General features: G+C 41.5%; 1 protein-coding gene across 7 annotated transcripts in view; it reads left to right on the top strand.

The window, feature by feature from the left end:
- The window catches only part of AIG1 (androgen induced 1), a 260,489-nt gene extending 241,993 nt beyond the window's left edge, over positions 1–18,496 (top strand). For 2 of the 7 annotated variants that reach the window (XM_068984915.1, XM_068984922.1), the window contains 2 exons: positions 11,760–11,923; positions 17,920–18,496. In XM_068984915.1, the coding sequence (XP_068841016.1) occupies positions 11,760–11,923; positions 17,920–17,957 (202 nt within the window). In that variant the 3' untranslated portion in view covers positions 17,958–18,496. Of the gene's footprint in view, positions 1–11,759; positions 11,924–12,539; positions 12,804–13,535; positions 13,577–17,917 lie in introns of those variants that run through there. The other 5 variants (XM_068984916.1, XM_068984920.1, XM_068984919.1 and 2 more) reach the window with 5 other exon arrangements.
- The last annotated feature ends 1,001 nt before the right edge of the window (positions 18,497–19,497 follow it).

Here is a 19,497-nt window from a genome sequence, read left to right on the forward strand (position 1 = left end):
CCCCAATCCCTCCCAGCATCAAAGTCTTTTCCAATGAGTCAACTCTGCACATGAGGTGGCCAAAGTACTGGAGTTTCAGCTTTAGCATCATTCCTTCCAAAGAAATCCCAGGGCTGATCTCCTTCAGAATGGACTGGTTGGATCTCCTTGCAGTCCAAGGGACTCTCAAGAGTCTTCTCCAACACCACAGTTCAAAAGCATCAATTCTTTGGCACTCAGCTTCTTCACAGTCCAACTCTCACATCCATACATGACCACTGGAAAAACCATAGCCTTGACTAGACGGACCTTTGTTGGCAAAGTAATGTCTCTGCTTTTCAAACTGCTATATAGGTGGGTCATAACTTTTCTTCCAAGGAGTAAGCGTCTTTTAATTTCATGGCTGCAGTCACCATCAGCAGTGATTTTGGAGCCCAAAAAACAAAGTCTGACATTGTTTCCACTGTTTCCCCTTCTATTTTTCTTTTCAGTCCTCCTCAAACATCATTTCTGCCACTCACTCAGGAGAGAGTAAAAACTGTAACTTTTAATTTAATTTACTTTTCTCCTTCCCAGAAGCTAGGAGATCCAAAAACATTTAGGAACTGGTAAGACTTCAGTGCTTCAATTTTATCTGCTTCAATCCATGAAGTCTCCACAGTGCATTGTAAGACTTTCCCTTGTAGTTCTCGTCTTCATCATAAATGGCTCATGTAAATGTAACATACATGGAGGCATTAAAGTTATGTTGTGTATTAAATATATTTTAAAATACTTTAAAGAGAAAACTTCAGTGAGATAGATGGAGAGCAGGACTTACTAGGAAATAAGAGTGTTGCTGGTAAGACAGAAATGGAAAGGACCCAGGATCAAGATAGAAGAAGTTTAAACTCAATCAAGGACTGAAGATTTCCAGCTTGAAGTTGTTGGGAGGCATCCTTTGACCTTTAAAGTTGGATGGATGATAGAAGAGGTGTGGGCTTTCCCAATGGACAGACCAGAGTGAGTTCAAGGGAGAGAGTCAAAGTCAGCAGGACTGGAAACTGGGGACCTCACTGAATACCAGAAGCAGCAGCAGCTGGGGCAGGCAATTAAGGTCTTGTAAAAGAAGAACTTTTGAGGTCAGTGTTCATTTATCTATAGTTTCTTTTTCAGATTTATTTATTTTTGACTGTGCTGGGTCTTCACTGCTGCGCATAGGCTTTCTCTGGCTGCAAAGAGCAGGGGCTGCTCTCGAGCTGTGGTGCTCGGGCTTCTCAGGGCAGTGGCTTCCCTTGTTGCAGCTCACTGGTTCTAGTTGCACGCGCTCAGTAGATGTGGCTCTGGGACTCTAGAGCGCAGGCTCAGTAGTTGTGGTGCACAGGTTTAGTTGCTCCGAGGCATGTGGCATCTTCCCAGACCAGGGATTGAACCCGTGTCCCCTGCATTGGCTGGTGGATTTTAACCACTGGACCACCAGGGAAGTCCTATCTATGGTTTCTATTGCTTCATTTAGAGTTATTTTAGTTTACAAACTGTTGAAAGGAAAAACCATCAACCTAGAATTCTCTATCCAGCAAAATTATCCTTCAAACATAAAGGAAGAATAAAAATTTTTTCAGACCAAAAAAAAAAAAAAAAAAACTAAGGGAATTCATTGTCTGCAAACCTGACATAGAAGAAATGTAAAAAGATATTCTTTAGGGAAAAAGAAATGTCTGGAAGTGTTGCTGTTTATTAAAGAAAGTTGGCAGTTAGAGAGACTGGCAGTCCAAGGAGGTCATGGGATTAAAGAAGACGTAATCATGGCAGGGATAACCTGAACATTGTCTGTAATCCTGATAACAAGCATCTAGTAAAAGGAGATGGATGAAATGTGCTAGGGAGACCCTAGAGATCACTTTGGCAAAACCTGGAAACCTATGCTTTTTGGTTGTGGGATTTAGGATGTTCTTCCTCCTCCTTGTCCAGAGGCAGCAGTTTAAATGCACAAGTTTCTCACTCCCACAGCCAATTCTGATGATTGCTTGGGCCACAACAATCCCTTGCTGATCACACTCCCTGCCTCCCTCCAGAAAAAACACATGTTCCCTACCGTGTTCAGAAACGTGTCAACTTGGCACCTTGATGCTTTGAGAAGGTCCACATGATTAAACTTGAGCAAAATCACTCATGAATTTCATTAAGAGAAATTCACATTGAATTCTCTTCAGGGAAACATCAGCATAAGACCAGGTAGGCTATACCATGTGGGACCCAGAGGAAGCCAGTCATTTGAAACCAGTTTACACGTGTGCCAGGACCTGTGTGTGGGAGGAATATTCTGAAGTAGATTATTGGCCTGCCTTTGTGGATAAATTACTCTGATATTTGTCGTTTTAAATCAGGAAGAAAGCACACCCTCTCATTACCTCATTGTAGGAATTCATTTTGGGAGGCAAGCACAATTTGCCTCTTTCCCTAGAGATGGGTGGAGGGACTAAGTAACCTTGAAAACATCTTTGTGTATGAGAAGTACAGGAAAATATTATACATCTCTGCCTAAAGAGAAGCGGTGGAAAGCTTTCTTGTTTGTTTTGTTTGCTTGCTTTTTTGTCTAACCTAAGTTGACTGTTTTGAGAACTTTATGTTATCTGATGACTACATTGCTAAAGGAAGCAATACTGTCAATAGTATCCAAGGTGACCTAACTACCATGTGGATGAACTGGATGTTGATATGCAGTATAGATGACACAGGGCTTCCCAGATGGTGCTAGTGGTGAAGAACCAGCCTGCCAGTGCAGGAGACACGAGATGTGGAATTAATCCCTCGGTCAGGAAGATGCCCTGGAGGAGGATATGACAACTCACTCCAGTATTCTTGACTGGAGAATCCCACTGACAGAGGAGTCTGGCAGGCTATAGTCCATAGGGTGGCAAAGAGTTGGACACCACTGAAGCAACTTAGCACGCATGCACATTGATAATGCAACTGCATAGACAGGACCTGCTATATAATTTGTGGGGCCCAGAACAAAATAGAAACATGGAGCTCCTTGTTCAAAAATTATTATGAATTTCAAGATGGTGACAGCAGAGCCTTAAGCCCACTGTGAGGCCCTTCTGAGCACAGGACCCCATGTGACTGCACCCATGAAGCTTGCCCCAACTAGAGATTGCTGTTGTTTAGTCATTCAGTCATGTCTGACTCTCTTGCAGCCCCATGGACTATAGCCCATCAGGCTGCTTTATCCTTGGGATTCTCCAGGCAACAATACTGGAGTGGGTTGCCATTCCCTTCTCCAGGGGATCTTCCCCACCCAGGGATTGAACCCACAGCTTCTGCATCGTCAGACAGATTCTTTACCCTTGAGCCACCAGGGAAGCCCCATGTAGAGATACATCCTGTAAATTTAGGCTAGCTCTGATGAGAAAATTGAAAAGACTTTGATGAATCTTAAATTTTGATTCTACCTTAAAAGACTGTCTTAAGAATGCTCTTTTAAACCCACAGTAAATGAAGAACTGTCTAATTATATCTCTAGCATCTAAAATTCTCTCTGCTAACTGAGTTAGAGGATGTTTCCGTGCTGCTGGAATGAGATGCCTCCATTTGGCATTTGCCTGTGAATTGATGCATGAATTCTCATACACATCACCAAGGAGAGTTTTTTGAGTCCCATTTTCAGAGCCCTGTTCTCACCTAAACAAATGTCCTTTGTCATTTTCTCTGGAACCTACAGCCTTTTCAGTGGGAAATTCAGCACCCATTCCACACTGATCTCCTCAAGGGCACACCTTTGCACCATCATGACTGCTCACCCCACCTGGCACACAGTAGAGACTCAAGAAATTTTTGTTGGATAAATGAGTACACAAACTCCAAAACACTTCAGAAATCTAGATTCTCAGAAATGGAGCAGGAGCCAGTCTCCATGCAGTCAATACTCAGGAGATATCCAAAGGGCCTTTAGAATGACCCTCATATGAGATAGTTAGGTCTAAAGAGAGGGCTAGGTCTAAAGTCAGCAGTTGAGCCAAAGGTCAAAACTACCCTTGGAAAGTCCTTCAGAAGCATCAGGTTGGAGGTATCACATGAGAGGCACAGAAACCCACTAGGCAAAAAGCTGATGCACATCCTTTGTCTCACCCCACCTTGGGGTGCATGCTCATTGCCTGCAGAGCAGTCGTAAATTCCAACAGGCCAGCTGCACATGTGATGTGACTCTTTCTTAAGGGGTAAGTCAAAAGCTTCTCTGAAGGAAGTGTTTATCACTTTATCCCTGCAGTGGCTTTTCTCTCCTTGGGAGAAGTTGTAAAATTCACTTTCTGAGTTTTTTAAGAGACTTGGTCTTGTGTTACTGTTGTTGTTGTTCAATCTCTAAGTCATGTCCAGCTCTTTGTGACTCCATGGACTGTAGCCCGTCAGGCTTCTCTGTCCATGGGATTTCCCAGGCAAGAATCCTGGAATGGGTTGCACTTCCATCTCCAGGGGATAAAGCTTCACCAAAACTGATTTATCTTACTTCTTGTAAAATGTCTGTGTCTCACATATTTTCTACACTGCACTTGAGTTGCTTTTATAGTCAATGGGGGAAAAAAAAGGAAAAAGATTTATGCAGAGATTTCAAAGTGGGGTTATTTTTTTCGGTTCTGAGCACATTACCAGCTGTTCCCATCCATTGTATCTTAGTCTTCAGAGCACTCAGGGAGTGCTGGCGTACAGGCTAGGAGCTAAACTGCTCAGGTGGGTATCTCTGCTTCTTGACCCTCTCAGGGTTTTTCAGGCAAGAATACTGGAGTGGGTTGCCATTTCCTTCTCCAAAGAAGGCTGAGTGCTGAAGCATTGATGCTTTTGAACCGTGGGTTGGAAAAGACTCTTGAGAGTCCCTTGGACAGCAAGGAGATAGACCCGGTCAATCCTGAAGGAAATCATCCCTGAATATTCATTGGAAGAACTGATGCTGAAGTTCCAATACTTTGGCCACCTGATGCAAAGAGGAAACCCATTAGAAAGATCCTGTTGCTGAGAAAGATTGAGGGCAGGAGGAGAATGAGGTGACAGAGACTAAAATAGTTGGATGGCATCACCTACTCAATGGACATGAGTTTGAGCAAGCTCCGGGAGATAGTCAAGGACAGGGAAGCCTGGCATGCTGCAGTCCATGGGGTCACAAAGAATTGGACATGACTTAGCAACTGAACAATAACTACTCTAGAACCACTTGTCCATTGACTTCAAGACACTACACTTCTGTGTTTCTTCCATGTCTCTAGCTTACTTGTTTTTGGTATCCTTTTTAGCTGCATCCTCCTCAAACTACCCCTTAAATCCTGATCCTTTTCAGAACTCTTTTATGGACTTATTTCCATCATACTGTGTACTCTGTCTTAATCTGTTCTGATGGCCTCAACCACCATCTTTTTGCCAATGAACCCAGTATCTGTATTGCCACATCAGTCCTTTCTCTGCAGTCCAAACCCCTGTAACTGCCTTCAGGATATCTCCACTTGGATATCTTACAGATGCCTCAGACTCAACATATCCAAACTGAACTCACTATCCTCTCAAACCAGCTCCCTGACAGCATTCCCTGTCTCCGGGAATGGCAGTACTCTCCACCCAGTTAATCAAGCCAGGAATTTATGATTAATTCTTAACTCATTTCAGTTCCCTCATTGCCTAAATCCAGTCCATCATCAAGTTCTCTTAATTCTATTCCCTATATCAGTGCCTTTCAAACTAATCTTACTGTAAATAAATGAAACATCTTCTGCATCATGACCCAACCAGCATGCAGAAGCACACACTCAGCATAGACACACACACACATACACACACAAGTGGAACAGAAGTTTCACAAAGCAATTTCCATCGTCATTATACGCCCAGCTTTCTAATATTTCCTGTTATGTTTTCTTCTGTTGTTACTAGTGGGTTACTGGCAAGTGTTTAACAACCAGCTCTTCTGGAGGTGAGCAAAGGGGACCCTGATGCGTAGCATTTGACAATTTTCAGTATAAATACTCCCACCATGGTTGAATTTAGGCCATCAACTGACAAGCTTGCAAACATCCTAAAGTACTTGCTCTCCTGACCATATACAGCATGCAATTGCTTATGACCTACCATTTTTGATGGACACTGGTCTAAATAGCTCTTAAATCTACTAATTTTCATTCCCAATGCTACCACTCCAATTCTGGCTACCACCGTTTCTGATACAATTGGTTTCCAGGTTAATCTGATCTGTTTCACATTTATTTAATACCCTTCAAAGACTTCCTGTTGTCCATACTAGGACAGAGTCTACAATTCTTAACCTTGGCTTAAAAAACCACCCACAGTTTGGCAACTGCCTGCCCTTCATGCCCCCTTCTTTGATTTCAATAAGAATGGTTTCTTCTTGAACATCTGTGAATTCTCTCTTGTCTTCGTGACTTTGTTCAGCTCCCATCTTTGTTCAGCTAACTCTTACTCATCCTTCCCATCACAGCTTCAGTGCTTACATTATTCAGTTATTCCTTCTCCAACCATGTGTCAGGCATTATGGTAAGTGCTGAGGAGGCAATGATATGAAGCAACAGAAACAGTCCCTCACCTCACAGAACTCAGATGTGCTAGAGGGGAAGAAATGTTATGCAAATAAAGATATTCAGATTTAAGTACTAATAAAAAAAAGAGCTTAAAAGAGATTCATGGTTCTATAGGAATGAATAAAATCTGACCTATTCTAGTAGAGCAAGGAAAACTTTCCTGCATGATGGCTAGTTAGTTAGAATAGTTGAGATAAGATATAGAGGAGAAATACAACAGTGAGTCTAAGGGGCAGATAACTAACACAGTAGACAGAAATAGAAGCACATGTAAATCCACGTGGCATGAGGGAATGTGGTAAAACCAAGGAACCAAATGAAAGCCAGTGTAAGAGAAGCAGGGTAGGAGGTGGGGTATGAGACAGGTAGAAGCCAACTCAATGAAGGGCACTCTAGACTTCATTAAAAACTGAAGTCTTAAAAAACACACACACTGGAAGGCCATTGATGTGTTTGAAGCAGGAATGCAATGTGTTCAGATTTCTGGTTTGAAACACTCACTATGGCAATTGTGAGGATAAATTGGAAGGAGACAAAAGTAGATGTGGAGACAAATTAAAACTATTACACCACTCCAGACAGAGATGAGCACAACACAAATTCAGATGTTGCTCATGGAGATATAATAGAGAGATGTGTGAGATTACCTGTCAAGACAAGGTAATGGACTGACTATACGTGGTGAAAGAGATGGACACAGCAAAGATGACCCCCAGGCTTGAGTTACAAAACTGAATGGTGATAGTGCCATTCACGAAAGGGAATGTCAGAGAAGGACCAGGTTTGCTGGGAAAGAAAGCATGACTTTGGCTGTAGCTAAATCGACTTTGAGGTAATTTTAAGATATGTAAAATGAGATGTTTTGAGGACGGTTTGATAAACTGTTCCAGAACAGAGGAGAAACCTGTTCCAGGCTGCATAGATTTGTGGAGCATCTGTATAGATAGTAGACATGCAGCATTGAACATGAAAAAACTCATCAGCCAAGAAGACATAATATGAGAGGAAGGTTTAAAAACCAATCCTTAAGGAAATTCAACATTGAATGGCTGGAGAAAAGGGTGAACTTAGAAAGGAAACCAAGAAGAGCAGTCAGAAACATAGAGAGCATAGAGGAGAAATTGAGGTCAAAGAGCCAGTATATTTTGGTGGAGTATCAAGAAAAGAAGCCAGACTTGATGAAAAAAGAGTGCAAAGCACAGAGCTGGAGTCAGTGAATGTAACCTCAGTGGAGAAGATTGTCTTTGACAAGATGGAAGGATACAGAGCAGTATTTATGAAGCTGATGAAAACTTTTTGATTGTTTGAATGGAAAGCATTTGCGCATATTCATCAGCTATGAAAAAATTGGTTTGAAAGAAAGGTGAATACATAGGAGAAAAAAAGTAACTGTAAGGTCCAAAAAAAAGTAGAGAATGATCCCTGGGCACCCGTCACACTCCTCCACTTACCCTAATTCTGACTACATGTGTCATTTTTCCTTGAGTATCTCTATTCCTCAACAGACTGTACTGCATGGGAACAAGAATCACCTTTGCCTCATTTTGCTTCTGTATTCCTGGTGTTCAACACAGCTCAAATAGGAGGCATTCATCTTAATTGCACATTCAAGTGAATGAAATTGGAGGGACATTTAATAGTCAATCCCAGTCTTGTAATACTGCAGCGCATGCATATATATGTATGCACAGGCACACACTCACACACGTGCACACACACACAAACTATGGTCATCCATTTGTTTAGACTAAAATTCAAATTGGCATCATTACCTTAAGCAGAAGCTGTTTGGTCACTAAGACAGGAAGGCCTTAAAGTGAGATAGAAATGGAAAGTCAACCAAGAACTGAGAACTCTCCACCAACTGATGAGCAAGGTCATGAGTCGTTTTTGTGCAGAAAAAAATGAGCCCTGATTATATCAAGGAAACAAATGGTGAAAGCCCACAACCTGTTAAGACAAGTGTCTGCATCATTCACACCAATTCAGGTGAAGCCCCGCATAACAGGACTTTTATATCTGAGATAGTATGATACCTACTAAGTCAAAACAAGTTTAAAAAAAAGAAAACCTTCTCTTCCTTTGGAGACAGTTTTGAATATCTCATACAGGGAAGCAAGTCTATGCAGGAGAAAATAAATCAGATGTACATTCCTTTCCTGGCTTTGCCATTTTTAAAGACAAGTTGTTTAATCCAGTTTCTGTTTCTTTGTTTGTAAAAAGGGGATGAGTCTACCTCATGGAATGGCTAAATAAAATAAAGTGGCTTCCATATCAGAGCACCATTCTCAGAATAGCTCTCCACTTCCCTAACTGGAGAACTCTACATTTCCATCATCACTTCTGACACATCCTCATTTTACTCCAAAAACTCTTGATTTTTACATCAGTAGATGAGGACGATGGGCTTCCCTGGTGGCTCAGACAGTAAAGAATCTGCCTGCAATGCAGGAGACATGGTTTTGATCCCTGGTTTGCGAAGATCCCCTGCAGAAGGGAATAGCAACCCATTCCAGTATGCTTGCCTAGAGAATTCCATGGACCGAGGAGATTGGTGGGCAGCAGTCCATGGGGGTACCATATATAATACTCCCTATTCCACATCCCGCCTAGTCCCTGGTAACCTCTATCATACATTCCATCTCTACAAATTTGCGTATTCTAGTATCTCGTATAAATGAAATCATACAATATGTGCCCTTCTGTATCTGGCTTATTTCAGTTAGCATTATGTTTTCATGGTTTATCCATGTTGTAGCATGCATCAAAATTTTATCCCCCTTTGTAGCTGAGTAATGTTCCATTGTGTGTGTATATACAACATTTTATTTACCCATTAATCTGCTGATGGACACTTGGGATGTTTCCACCTTTTGACTATTTTGAATAATGCTGCTGTCAACGTTGATACACAAATATCTGTTTGTATCCTGCTTCAGTTCTTTTAGATATATACCTCAGAGTGGAATTTCTGAGCCTATGAAACTTTAATACCACAGATAGACTATATCTGTTGATTTCAGTGTGTGTCAGTTCAGTTCAGTTCAGTCGCTCAGTCACGTCCGACTCTTTGCGACCCCATGAATCGCAGCACGCCAGGCCTCCCTGTCCATCACCAACTCCCGGAGTTCACTCAGACTCACATCCATCGAGTCAGTGATGTCATCCAGCCATCTCATCCTCTGTTGTCCCCTTCTCCTCCTGCCCCCAATCCCTCCCAGCATCAGAGTCTTTTCCAATGAGTCAACTCTGCTCATGAGGTGGCCAAAGTACTGGAGTTTCAGCTTTAGCATCATTCCTTTGAAAGAAATCCCAGGGCTGATCTCCTTCAGAATGGACTGGTTGGATCTCCTTGCAGTCCAAGGGACTCTCAAGAGTCTTCTCCAACACCACAATTTAAAAGCATCAATTCTTTGGCACTCAGCTTTCTTCACAGTCCAACTCTCACATCCATACATGACCACTGGTAAAACCATAGCCTTGACTAGACGGACCTTTGTTGGCAAAGTAACACCTCTGCTTTTCAATATGCTATCTAGGTTGGTCATAATTTTTCTTCCAAGGAGTAAGCGTCTTTTAATTTCATGGCTGCAATCACCATCTGCAGTGATTTTGGAGCCCCCAAAAATAAAGCCACTGTTTCCACTGTTTCCCCATCTATTTCCCATGAAGTGATGGGACCAGATGCCATGATCTTCGTTTTCTGAATATATATATATGTATGTATCTCTACTTTATGCATTGAAGGAGTAATATTTCTTTGCTACCTTCCTAGAGCCAATTTTTACTTCCTTGAGGTGGGAGTAATATCACCCTCATTCAGACTGCAAGCTCTAAGATAAAGGCAGGTTTGTTGTCTCAGATGAGGTTTATAGATAGGCAATATACACATAGATCAACTGCTCAAAGAGGAGTGAAACCATTGATGATATGGAAAATGATCCCCAAACACATAAATGTTTAAAGTAATTTTTATTACCCATTCAGTAAAGTAATTTGTATCCTATTTAGTCTTCGGAATTAACAACAGTTGATAAAGTAATGAACCCAAGACTGTTTTAGAAAATAGCTCTCAGCAGTTGTATCAGGACTAAACCAACGAAGCAGATATTCTTACTAAACTTTTAAAAACAATGGAGATTAATGATATATTCCCAGTGAGCCTAAAATATCTCCAGCACACAAATAGAATAATTACAAGCAAGGATTATATAAAGCAGGATGAAAAAAAAGATAAACGAAAAGTGGTCTGTGGGAAGCCAGATGTCAGTGAGGCTACTGGAGGGTTCTGTCAGCACATGGGATACCTACTGGTACCTAGTTGGACGGCAGCATGGCAAGGTTCCTGGAACATTCTCACCTAGGGGTTATGATAGTGTGGTTGCCTAATGCTGTATTGTTTCATTACATAAAGAAGAGATTAGGACGATTATATAACTGTTTAGAAAAGTAACAGTTTCAGATACTTGACTAGACCCTTCAAGTGTCAAGAGAGGCAAGGAGAGAATGGGAAAGTGCAAGATTGGAGGAAACTAAGGAGACACGACCACTAAAAACAACGTGGGATCCTGGATCAATAAAGGACATTGGTGGGAAAACTGGAGAGTGTCAAGTGACGTCTACAGTTTAATTACTTCATTTCAGCAACTGTACCGTAGTTACCTGTTGTTTAGTCACTAAGTCGTGTCTGACTCTTCTGCGACCCCATGGACTGTAGCCCACCAGGCTCCTCTGTCCATGGGATTTCCCAGACAAGAATACTGGAGTGGGTTGCCATTTCCTTCTCCAGGGGATCTTACCGACCCAGAGTCTCCTGCATTGGCAGGTGGATTCTTTACTATGAGCCACCAGGGAAGCCTATGGTTAGATAAGATGCTAAGATGCAGGGAAGCTAAGGGAAGGGCATACTGCAACTCGTGGCACCATATTTACAACTCTTCCTGTGAGTCTAAAATTCTTGGGTTGGCCAAAATGTTCATTCAGTTTTTTCCATTACATCTTACAGAAAAATTGGAGTGAACTTTTTGGCCAACGCAGTATTTTAGAATAAAAATTAAAAGAAAACAAACAACAGCAAAGTTTCTGGTAGCTGCTGAGCGTCAGGTGCAACTGACATTGCTGACCACGGTTTGGAGTTGGGGGTCTGTATTTGTCACAGTGGCAGCTCTGAAATCTGATGTCAGAGTAACTTCTATCTCTGTCTCCTTTCCCATTCCACTGCAGGGTGTGTTGGGTGCATCATGTAACCGGGATGTGGGTGTACCCTTTCCTGGAACACATTGGCCCAGGAGCCAGAATCCTCTTCTTCGGGTCTACAACCATCTTAATGAACTTCTTGTACCTGCTGGGAGAAGTTCTGAACAGCTATATCTGGGATACACAGAGAAGTAAGTATTGTTCAGGGGGGCATAAAACAAAAGAACTGCTGCAGAAACAGATGGAAAATTCCACTGTAGCACAGGATCCCTTATGAAGAGTTTCATTTTTATAACTTCAATATTAATTTAAGAGCTGCTGGCAGTTACCTGAAAGGTTTATTACTCACTGTGTCATGTTCACTAGTAAAACATCCAGATCTAAAAGAAAAGAAGCACGTCTATAAAATTTTATAGGGAGAAATGTAGTGTTTGCCGAAAAAAAAAAAATTCGGAAATTCATTCTGATTAACAAAGTACTGCCTTAGCTAAAAGGACTCCTCCCCCACCCCAATGAAATAGATAAATTATTAAATGTAACCAAACAGTCTCATTAGAAATCACCCAGATCTCTACTTTTTGCGTCATCATCTGCGTGGGTGCAGTAGCTGCCGAGAGGTCTTGCCACCATTCTGCTAAAACTCTGGGCAGCACAGGAATGCCTCCGGCAAGAATGATTCACCAGTGACTGTCATATTCAAGACTTGAAGGTGGCAAAGAAGAATGGGCAGTAAATGGTAATACTTCATGGCTGCAAAAACCTTCTTAACCTATGATTTGATTTCTCTTTTGTTTCTGTTTATGGCAGAGCCTCCATCTTGGCAAGACACGTAACCTTACCCCAGCTGTGCAAAACTGGTCCTAAGTCTATGTCAGATAACATAAAAATGCGAAAGTGGAAAAAGTGACAGCATAGTATGTAGTGATTTGAGTCCTGCATGAAAATACATCCAAAGGGAAGATGGTTTGAAGATCTTAGAGAGCTCTGGGCAGCTCCTCCGATACAGTCACAACATTGTAGATGTCACCTGTAAATGATCCCTGTTCCACAAACATTGGGCATCCTGCTTTGTGCCAAGTACTATGCCAGGAGGTTGATCTAATTAGATAAATAAAACCCAGTCATTGCATGTTATTGAATTGGACTTCTTTTGTGTGTGGATCTTCTAAGATTGCGTGTGTCAAGGTGTTGGCCAGTGTTAAATGGCCCAGAGGAATTTGAGGGTTTCCTTTCTCGGCAGCTGGCTTGATTTTAGGCACTGTTCTATTAGGAAAAGTGCCAAATATTTGTATTCAGTTCAGGCTACAGCTTGGTGGACCAGAAATTAATCTTTTAATAAGTTTCTTCTCTGTTCAATGGAATTGTAATCTTTCTCTATTAGATAACTTATAAAAGTATTTAGTTAACTTACAAAAATGTTTTGAGAACAAAATATAAACTTTTCGCAGCTTCTTGAGAGAAAGGCCATATTTAAATTTAAGCTAATGTGTCCAATCTGTGTTATTCAGAAAGTACCTGTGACTCTAGCTTCTCCTTTGTTAGCTCAGTTCCCATCTTCATTTGCTCATTGTTCTACTACTTCTAAAAGAGGATGGTCTGAAAACCAGGAGAGAAAAAAGCCAGTCTAGGTGAACAGACTATTGCACTTTAGCAGCTTTGAGTTAGACATGGAAAATGAATAGTGAAGCTAAGGTTTTTGGGGTTTTTTTTGGTTTGTTTTTTAATGATCTGTCCAGTTTAATTTGTGCCGTTCTCTTAAGCGATACAAGTTAAGGTCAACTAACATTTTGTAACTCATTTCAGATGTAGAGATTAATTTTATCTACATGGAACCATCCAGTTAATTCCCCCAAAGGCAGATGTTTTGTGTCAAGTGGGCATCTTTTTTGTTTATGCAAGCAATTGCAAACTGATGGCCTGCTCCAAATTTTACCTGCCAAAAAGTTTTGTTAGGCCTAAACAGAATTTTTGTTTTTGAAGCAGTATTTAAAAGTTGGGAGATTTCACATAAAGTCCAGATTTCTCAGCTAATCAAGTATTTTAAGATCTGGCAACTCCAAGCCCACTGTTCTCTGCTGGCAGCAATGAATTAGAATTGGGTATTAGTTGCCCCCTTTCCAAAGGCTCTTTAAGTTGTCCCTAGTTCTCACCTGGTCATTTTGCTCCTTCACAGTAGCTGCCTGGTTCTGTAGGTAGTTGAATTTGAAATTGCTGATTAAAAGCAGTCATGCGTGTGTGTGTCTGTGTGTGTGTTAGAAGGAATTGAGTACAATCAAGTACAGTGTTACAGTCCTGATTGTATTTACTCCACCCGAGACAAAATGCCCCAAGGAGCAAGAATGCCAAATTTGAACACCCTTCCTTGGATCTGTCATTAGGGATTTTAAATGGCTCAGCTTCTTCCACTTGGTTATGTTGGCTTCAACTTCAAAATAAAAATTGCATTGTTAGAGTCTTAGAATTAAAATTAGATTAGAAATCATCTAAACCAATCTTATTTTTAACTAAGAGGCAGCTGAGCCCAGAAATAAGTGACCCACCACAATAGATGGTAGCAGAGTCAACACCATTCAATCCAAGTACTATGTCTAGAGAACCATCAGAATGTCACCACTGGAAACCCAGACACAGGAGAGCTCAGAAACTTCACTCAGAATCATGGATCTAGCTTACAGAATAACACAATAGATCAAAACTGATATGAACTATGAACAAAAATCCCTTAAAACAGGCTAAATTAACAATGAAACATTTTGCTCTTTTCAAAAGAAAATATTAATAACTCAAAGTGGCTTTGTGGATGTTATATTGGTTTGCTAGGGCAGCTGCAACAAAGGACCACTGACTGGTCAGCTTAAACAGTAGAAATGTAATATCCCACAGTTCTGGAGGCCAGAAGTCCAGAATCAAGGTATTGGCAGGGTTGGTTGCTTCTGAGGCCTCTGAGGGAGGGATCTGTCCCAGGTCCCTCTCCTTGACTTGGAGATGGCTGTCTTCATGTTCACATGGCATTTTCCTCTAGGGCTGTCTCCAAATTTCCCCTTTTTATAGAGACATTGGCCATATTTGATTAGGGCCATCCTAACAACTTCATTTTGTGTTAGAAAAAATTTTATCCACAAGTAGAATCACATTCTGAGGTACGAGAGTTTAAGTTTGTGGAGACATAATTCAGCCCATAACATTCTACTTTCTGCCCCCCAAAATTTATGTCCTTCATTCATGCAAAATACATTGCTAATAGCCTCCAAAGTATTTCCAGCATCAACTCTTTAAAGTCCAAAATCTCATCTTAATTATCATTTACATCAGGTGTGGGTAAGACCTGGGTTATGGTTCATCCTGAAGCAAAATTGCTACCCAGCTGTGAACCTGTGAAACCAGACAGAAATATATCTACTTTCAAAACACAGTGGTGGAACAGCCACAGAATATGTATCCCGTTTCCAAAAAGGAGATCATAAGGAAAAAGGGGGTTGCAGTTCTCAACCAGGTTTGAAAGTAGCAGGACATTCCATTCAAGTTTAAGGCCTGAGAATGATCTTTGGCTGAAGGCTGTATCCTCAGGAATCATCAGAAAGGGGAGTGTGGCCTTCCCTCTCAGGCAGCCCTCTTGGGCTAAGGAGGAGTGAACCCCTGAACCACCTTCAGTGTCATTCATCCTTCATTTCATCTTGTCTCTGTCCAGGCTCACTGTGTTTCTGCTGGCACAAAATTCTCCCATGTAATTTCATGAGGGTCCAAATCATCGGACAGGGGGGACCCCACAGGTCTTTCCTGGCTTCTGCTGAAGTGGTAAATTGGATCCATGACTCACATGCCTCATCTCTTTACCAGATGGTTGTCCAGACACAAGCTTGGCCTTCTCTCACATTCTGAGGTCCTGGGCTTTAGGACTTCTACATAGGAATCTGAGGGGGAATACAGTACAGCCTGAAACAGCTGAAATATTCTATGCTTAAGCTAAACTTTCTTTTAATTTCAATGCATCTGACTGGAGTGACCAGTCTTAGTAAAGTCAAATTTTTATGACCAGAAATGAAAATGTCCAAAAGTGATAGTTTGGGGTGAAGGAGGAGAAAGCAGGCCAAGAGGAGAAAGGAGAGGAGGTCAGAGCAAGGCCCATGGGACAGAAACCTCCACCTTGTCCGCCTCGCTCCCCACCGGTTTTCTATCCTACTCATGTCCCCCACAGGCCCACACAGACCTCTAGGGTCGGTCCCGCTGCCCTCAGGGCCCGTCTCCCGGCCTGGGGGAACCCCATGTGACTGACTCTGTCAAGGTCAATCAGCTCTTCCGCTCCACTTCTGACAGAACATCCTGCCTCAGCTTCGTGACAGGTTTCTTTCTGCTGGTTGCGTGGAAATTATACCTCTGCTTCTTCCAAATATTATTTACAGCTGTCTAATTTTTTCCCTCCACCTCAAAGCTGCCAAACTAAAGTAGGTGGGGAGCCATTTTCCCCGTCTGGGTCAATGAACAGCCCCTGTTCTCCACCCCCGCTTTTGAAGATTCCACTGTTGCTGCCAACTCAACCCATCTGCAGGAGAACACTTAGGAGGAAAGAGACTTTGAAAAGAGAAGCAAGCAGTTATTAGCTTCTCCGCAGGAGAAGGAGCATGGGACAGAGTCGGGACCCAGATCATGTGCGCGCTTTGAACAGAATCTGTGTTGTGTTTTCCTGCCTTTGCCGTGGTTACCCGACAACAACCAAGCCACCTCCTGTCTTCTCCCCGCAGCCCTACTCCTCCTCCCTTCACACGTCCTTACTCTTCAGCTTGAAGTTTTCCTTAATATGATTTCTGAGAAGTACTTTGGAAAAAGTGTGACAGATCTCTGCCAGTTCCTTAGTCATGAAAACCAAACCTTAGAGACTGTCTCGGGACACCTGTTCTGAGCCCGTTACGCGCATCCCGCCGCCACCACCCTGACCACGGGAGCGGGTGGTGCTCGCAGCTGGGGGCTGGCAGAAGGGGCGGGGGTGTCTCTCCTATTGCAGGCCCCACGGAGATCACCCTCCAGGCTTCCTTCTACTGCTTTTCCACTAGTTGGCCCTTCTCTGTAGTCACTGTTTACTAATTTATCTCATAAAGATTACTTGAGCTCCTACCTTGAGACAGACACGGTGTTAGGTGCTCGGGACATAATCAGGAACAAAACAGTGGGCTCTGCCCTCAGAGAATTTGCAACTTTTAAAAGAATACCAGGAACTTGCCTGGTGGTTCAGTGGGTAAGACTCCATGCTCCCAATGCAGGGGGCCCGGGTTCTATCCCTGGTCAGGGAACTGGATTCCACAGGCCATAACTAAAATATCCTATGTGCCACCACGAAGACCCAGTGCAGCCAAATAAATTATTTTTTTTAAAAAAAGAATACCAACAAAACCTGCAGTAGATGGGGTCCTTTTGTTCCACCAAAAAGGCTCCAAGAATTTGATGTTAGGAGAAAAGTGTTTAAGTAGAAGCAAAAGAAAAAAAGTGGGGAGCATTTGCCAGATTTAACTTTAGTTTATGAGAATGACCTAAACGTGTTCATCTCCAGGAAAGTGAAATATCACTAACTATTCATTACAGACAACTGGCGAGGTCTCACCAGTCCGGTACGTATGAGTCTCAGGAAGAAAAACATAGTTCTACCAGGCTTGGGTTGAATAAAGGGAGAACTCGAGTTTAAGTACACGTGGGTCTAGAAATAAATAGTTCTTGTGGCTAATAAGCTCTCTATGAGAGCTTATAAAAATAAAACAAACCAAAAAAATGATTTGACTTTTGAAAATCCAGAGTCCTTGCCTTGGGAAGAGTCATGAGTAAAATAAAAATAAATGAGGTCTCTTTGAAACTCATCAACGCCACACCTCCTGTTACTAGAAGCTGGTTACAAGGCAGTCCGATTGGCATTTCTCTGCAAACTCAACGAGTCAAGAACTAACTTGTGTTCCTCACTCCCAGAGGCCATAAGAGCTGGGTGTGTCACAGAGGTGTTATGTCCTGATTTGGGGGGAAGGAAGGAGAGGGAGGTCACTGAGGAAATTCCTGGAGAAAGTTGTGAACGACTTTCCTTGTTAGCTAGGAGAAAAGGGATGGACATGAAGGGTGGATGGGGAGAAGTGTGGTGAGATGAGAGTTCTTTTAAACCTACTCCTGCTGAATCTGATGTCCATATAACGTGCTTTGCCTATATTTCTAGGTATGGAAGAAGAGAAAGAGAAACCTAAATTGGAATGAGATCTAAGTCTAAACAGAAGAGCAGAATGGAGCTACAATTGAAGACTCATTACCCCCTGGGCATCGCAGATGGAGGAGAAGAAGCTTCAAAGAAAATGGTGGAACCAGCCTCTGCCTGCCTACCCCAGAGGGAGGGAACACCTTTTATGGAGAAATATGTGTAAGAATAGAATATGGATATTTCCAAAATAACTTCTCCTCAATTGTGTTTTAAAGAATTCTTTCCAAAATCATTATTGATAATAGCATCTTTTTTTTTTTGACTCTTCTAGTTTTTACAACTGAAATTGGTCATTGGATTTTAATTTTTGCAATTGTAATTCCATGTAATCAATGAAGAAAAGAATCCTATAGTGTTTCTTGTTGAAAAATTTGTGAAAATCCAAGGGGCTGATGTGAAGCAAAACATTTGTGTATTTATTTTTTTCCTGTACTGAGTAACGTAAGCGAAAGCCTGGAGAATCGGGACGGATGTTCCCTATTGCAATAATGTTATGATTGCCTTAAACAGGCAATATTAATAATAATTGCATTGATTTAGTCAAAACCCTGAGTGTATTTGGATCTCATGATTTAATCTTGTGAACATTTCCTAGATGCAAGCTATAACTTTAATAAACAACAAGTAACCCCTAGCCTGATGTCTACATGGTGCATCTCAAAACCCTAGCAACACTGGTGTTTCTTTTCTTATTTCATTTCTATTATTAATACTTCATGAAAAACGGGTTTACTGAGCCTCTGCTATGCTTAGTCATTAGTTGTGTCTGACCCTTTGTGACCCTTTGGACTCTAACCCACCAGGCTCCTCTGTCCATGGGGTTTTCCAGGCAAGAATACTGGAGTGGCTTGCCATTTTCTTCTTCAGGGCATCTTCCCAACCCAGGAACAAACCTGCATCTCCTGTGTCTCCTGCATTGCAGGGGATTTGGATTCTTTATCCACTGAGCCATCGGGAAAGCTCAGGTTCCTATAATTTTTGTTCGTTTGTTTTAAAAATGTGGATCTTTCCGATAAACCCAAAAAAGAAAAAAGCTAACTCATGAAAAAGAAGGCTGACTTAAGAAATCTTTGACCATAATGATTTTTAAATAATACTCACACCAAATAGGTAGCAGAAAACACATTAAATCTTAGAGGAATATAAGCAAGGAATGAATAAAAATAAAAGCAAAAATTAAGTAAGGCAGCAAGAAATAAAGTGGAATTGATAAATATATTGATTAATAAATGCAGTATCTCATCTATACAAATAGGGTTAAAATATGCAAACTACTGATACGTTAACTGAAAAGAAAGAAACACAAAATATTTGGCAAAACAAGCACGGATGTGAACAAATTTTTAATTATAAAAATATGTTTTAAAGTTCTATGGCAACAAATTCTTAGGACCCATGAAATGTGCAATTTTCAAGGAAAATGGATTCAATAAGAATTAGAAAGCTGTGATGGATTGAAATTCATGAAGGATATCTTTTTAATGTTCAGTTAACTATCTCTAAAAAAGGAATTGGGTCCAGAGTATTTTATGAGCAAGT

Source organism: Capricornis sumatraensis, chromosome 13, assembly GCF_032405125.1.
Source record: "Capricornis sumatraensis isolate serow.1 chromosome 13, serow.2, whole genome shotgun sequence".
In the NCBI taxonomy this organism is placed as follows: Eukaryota; Metazoa; Chordata; class Mammalia; order Artiodactyla; family Bovidae; genus Capricornis; species Capricornis sumatraensis.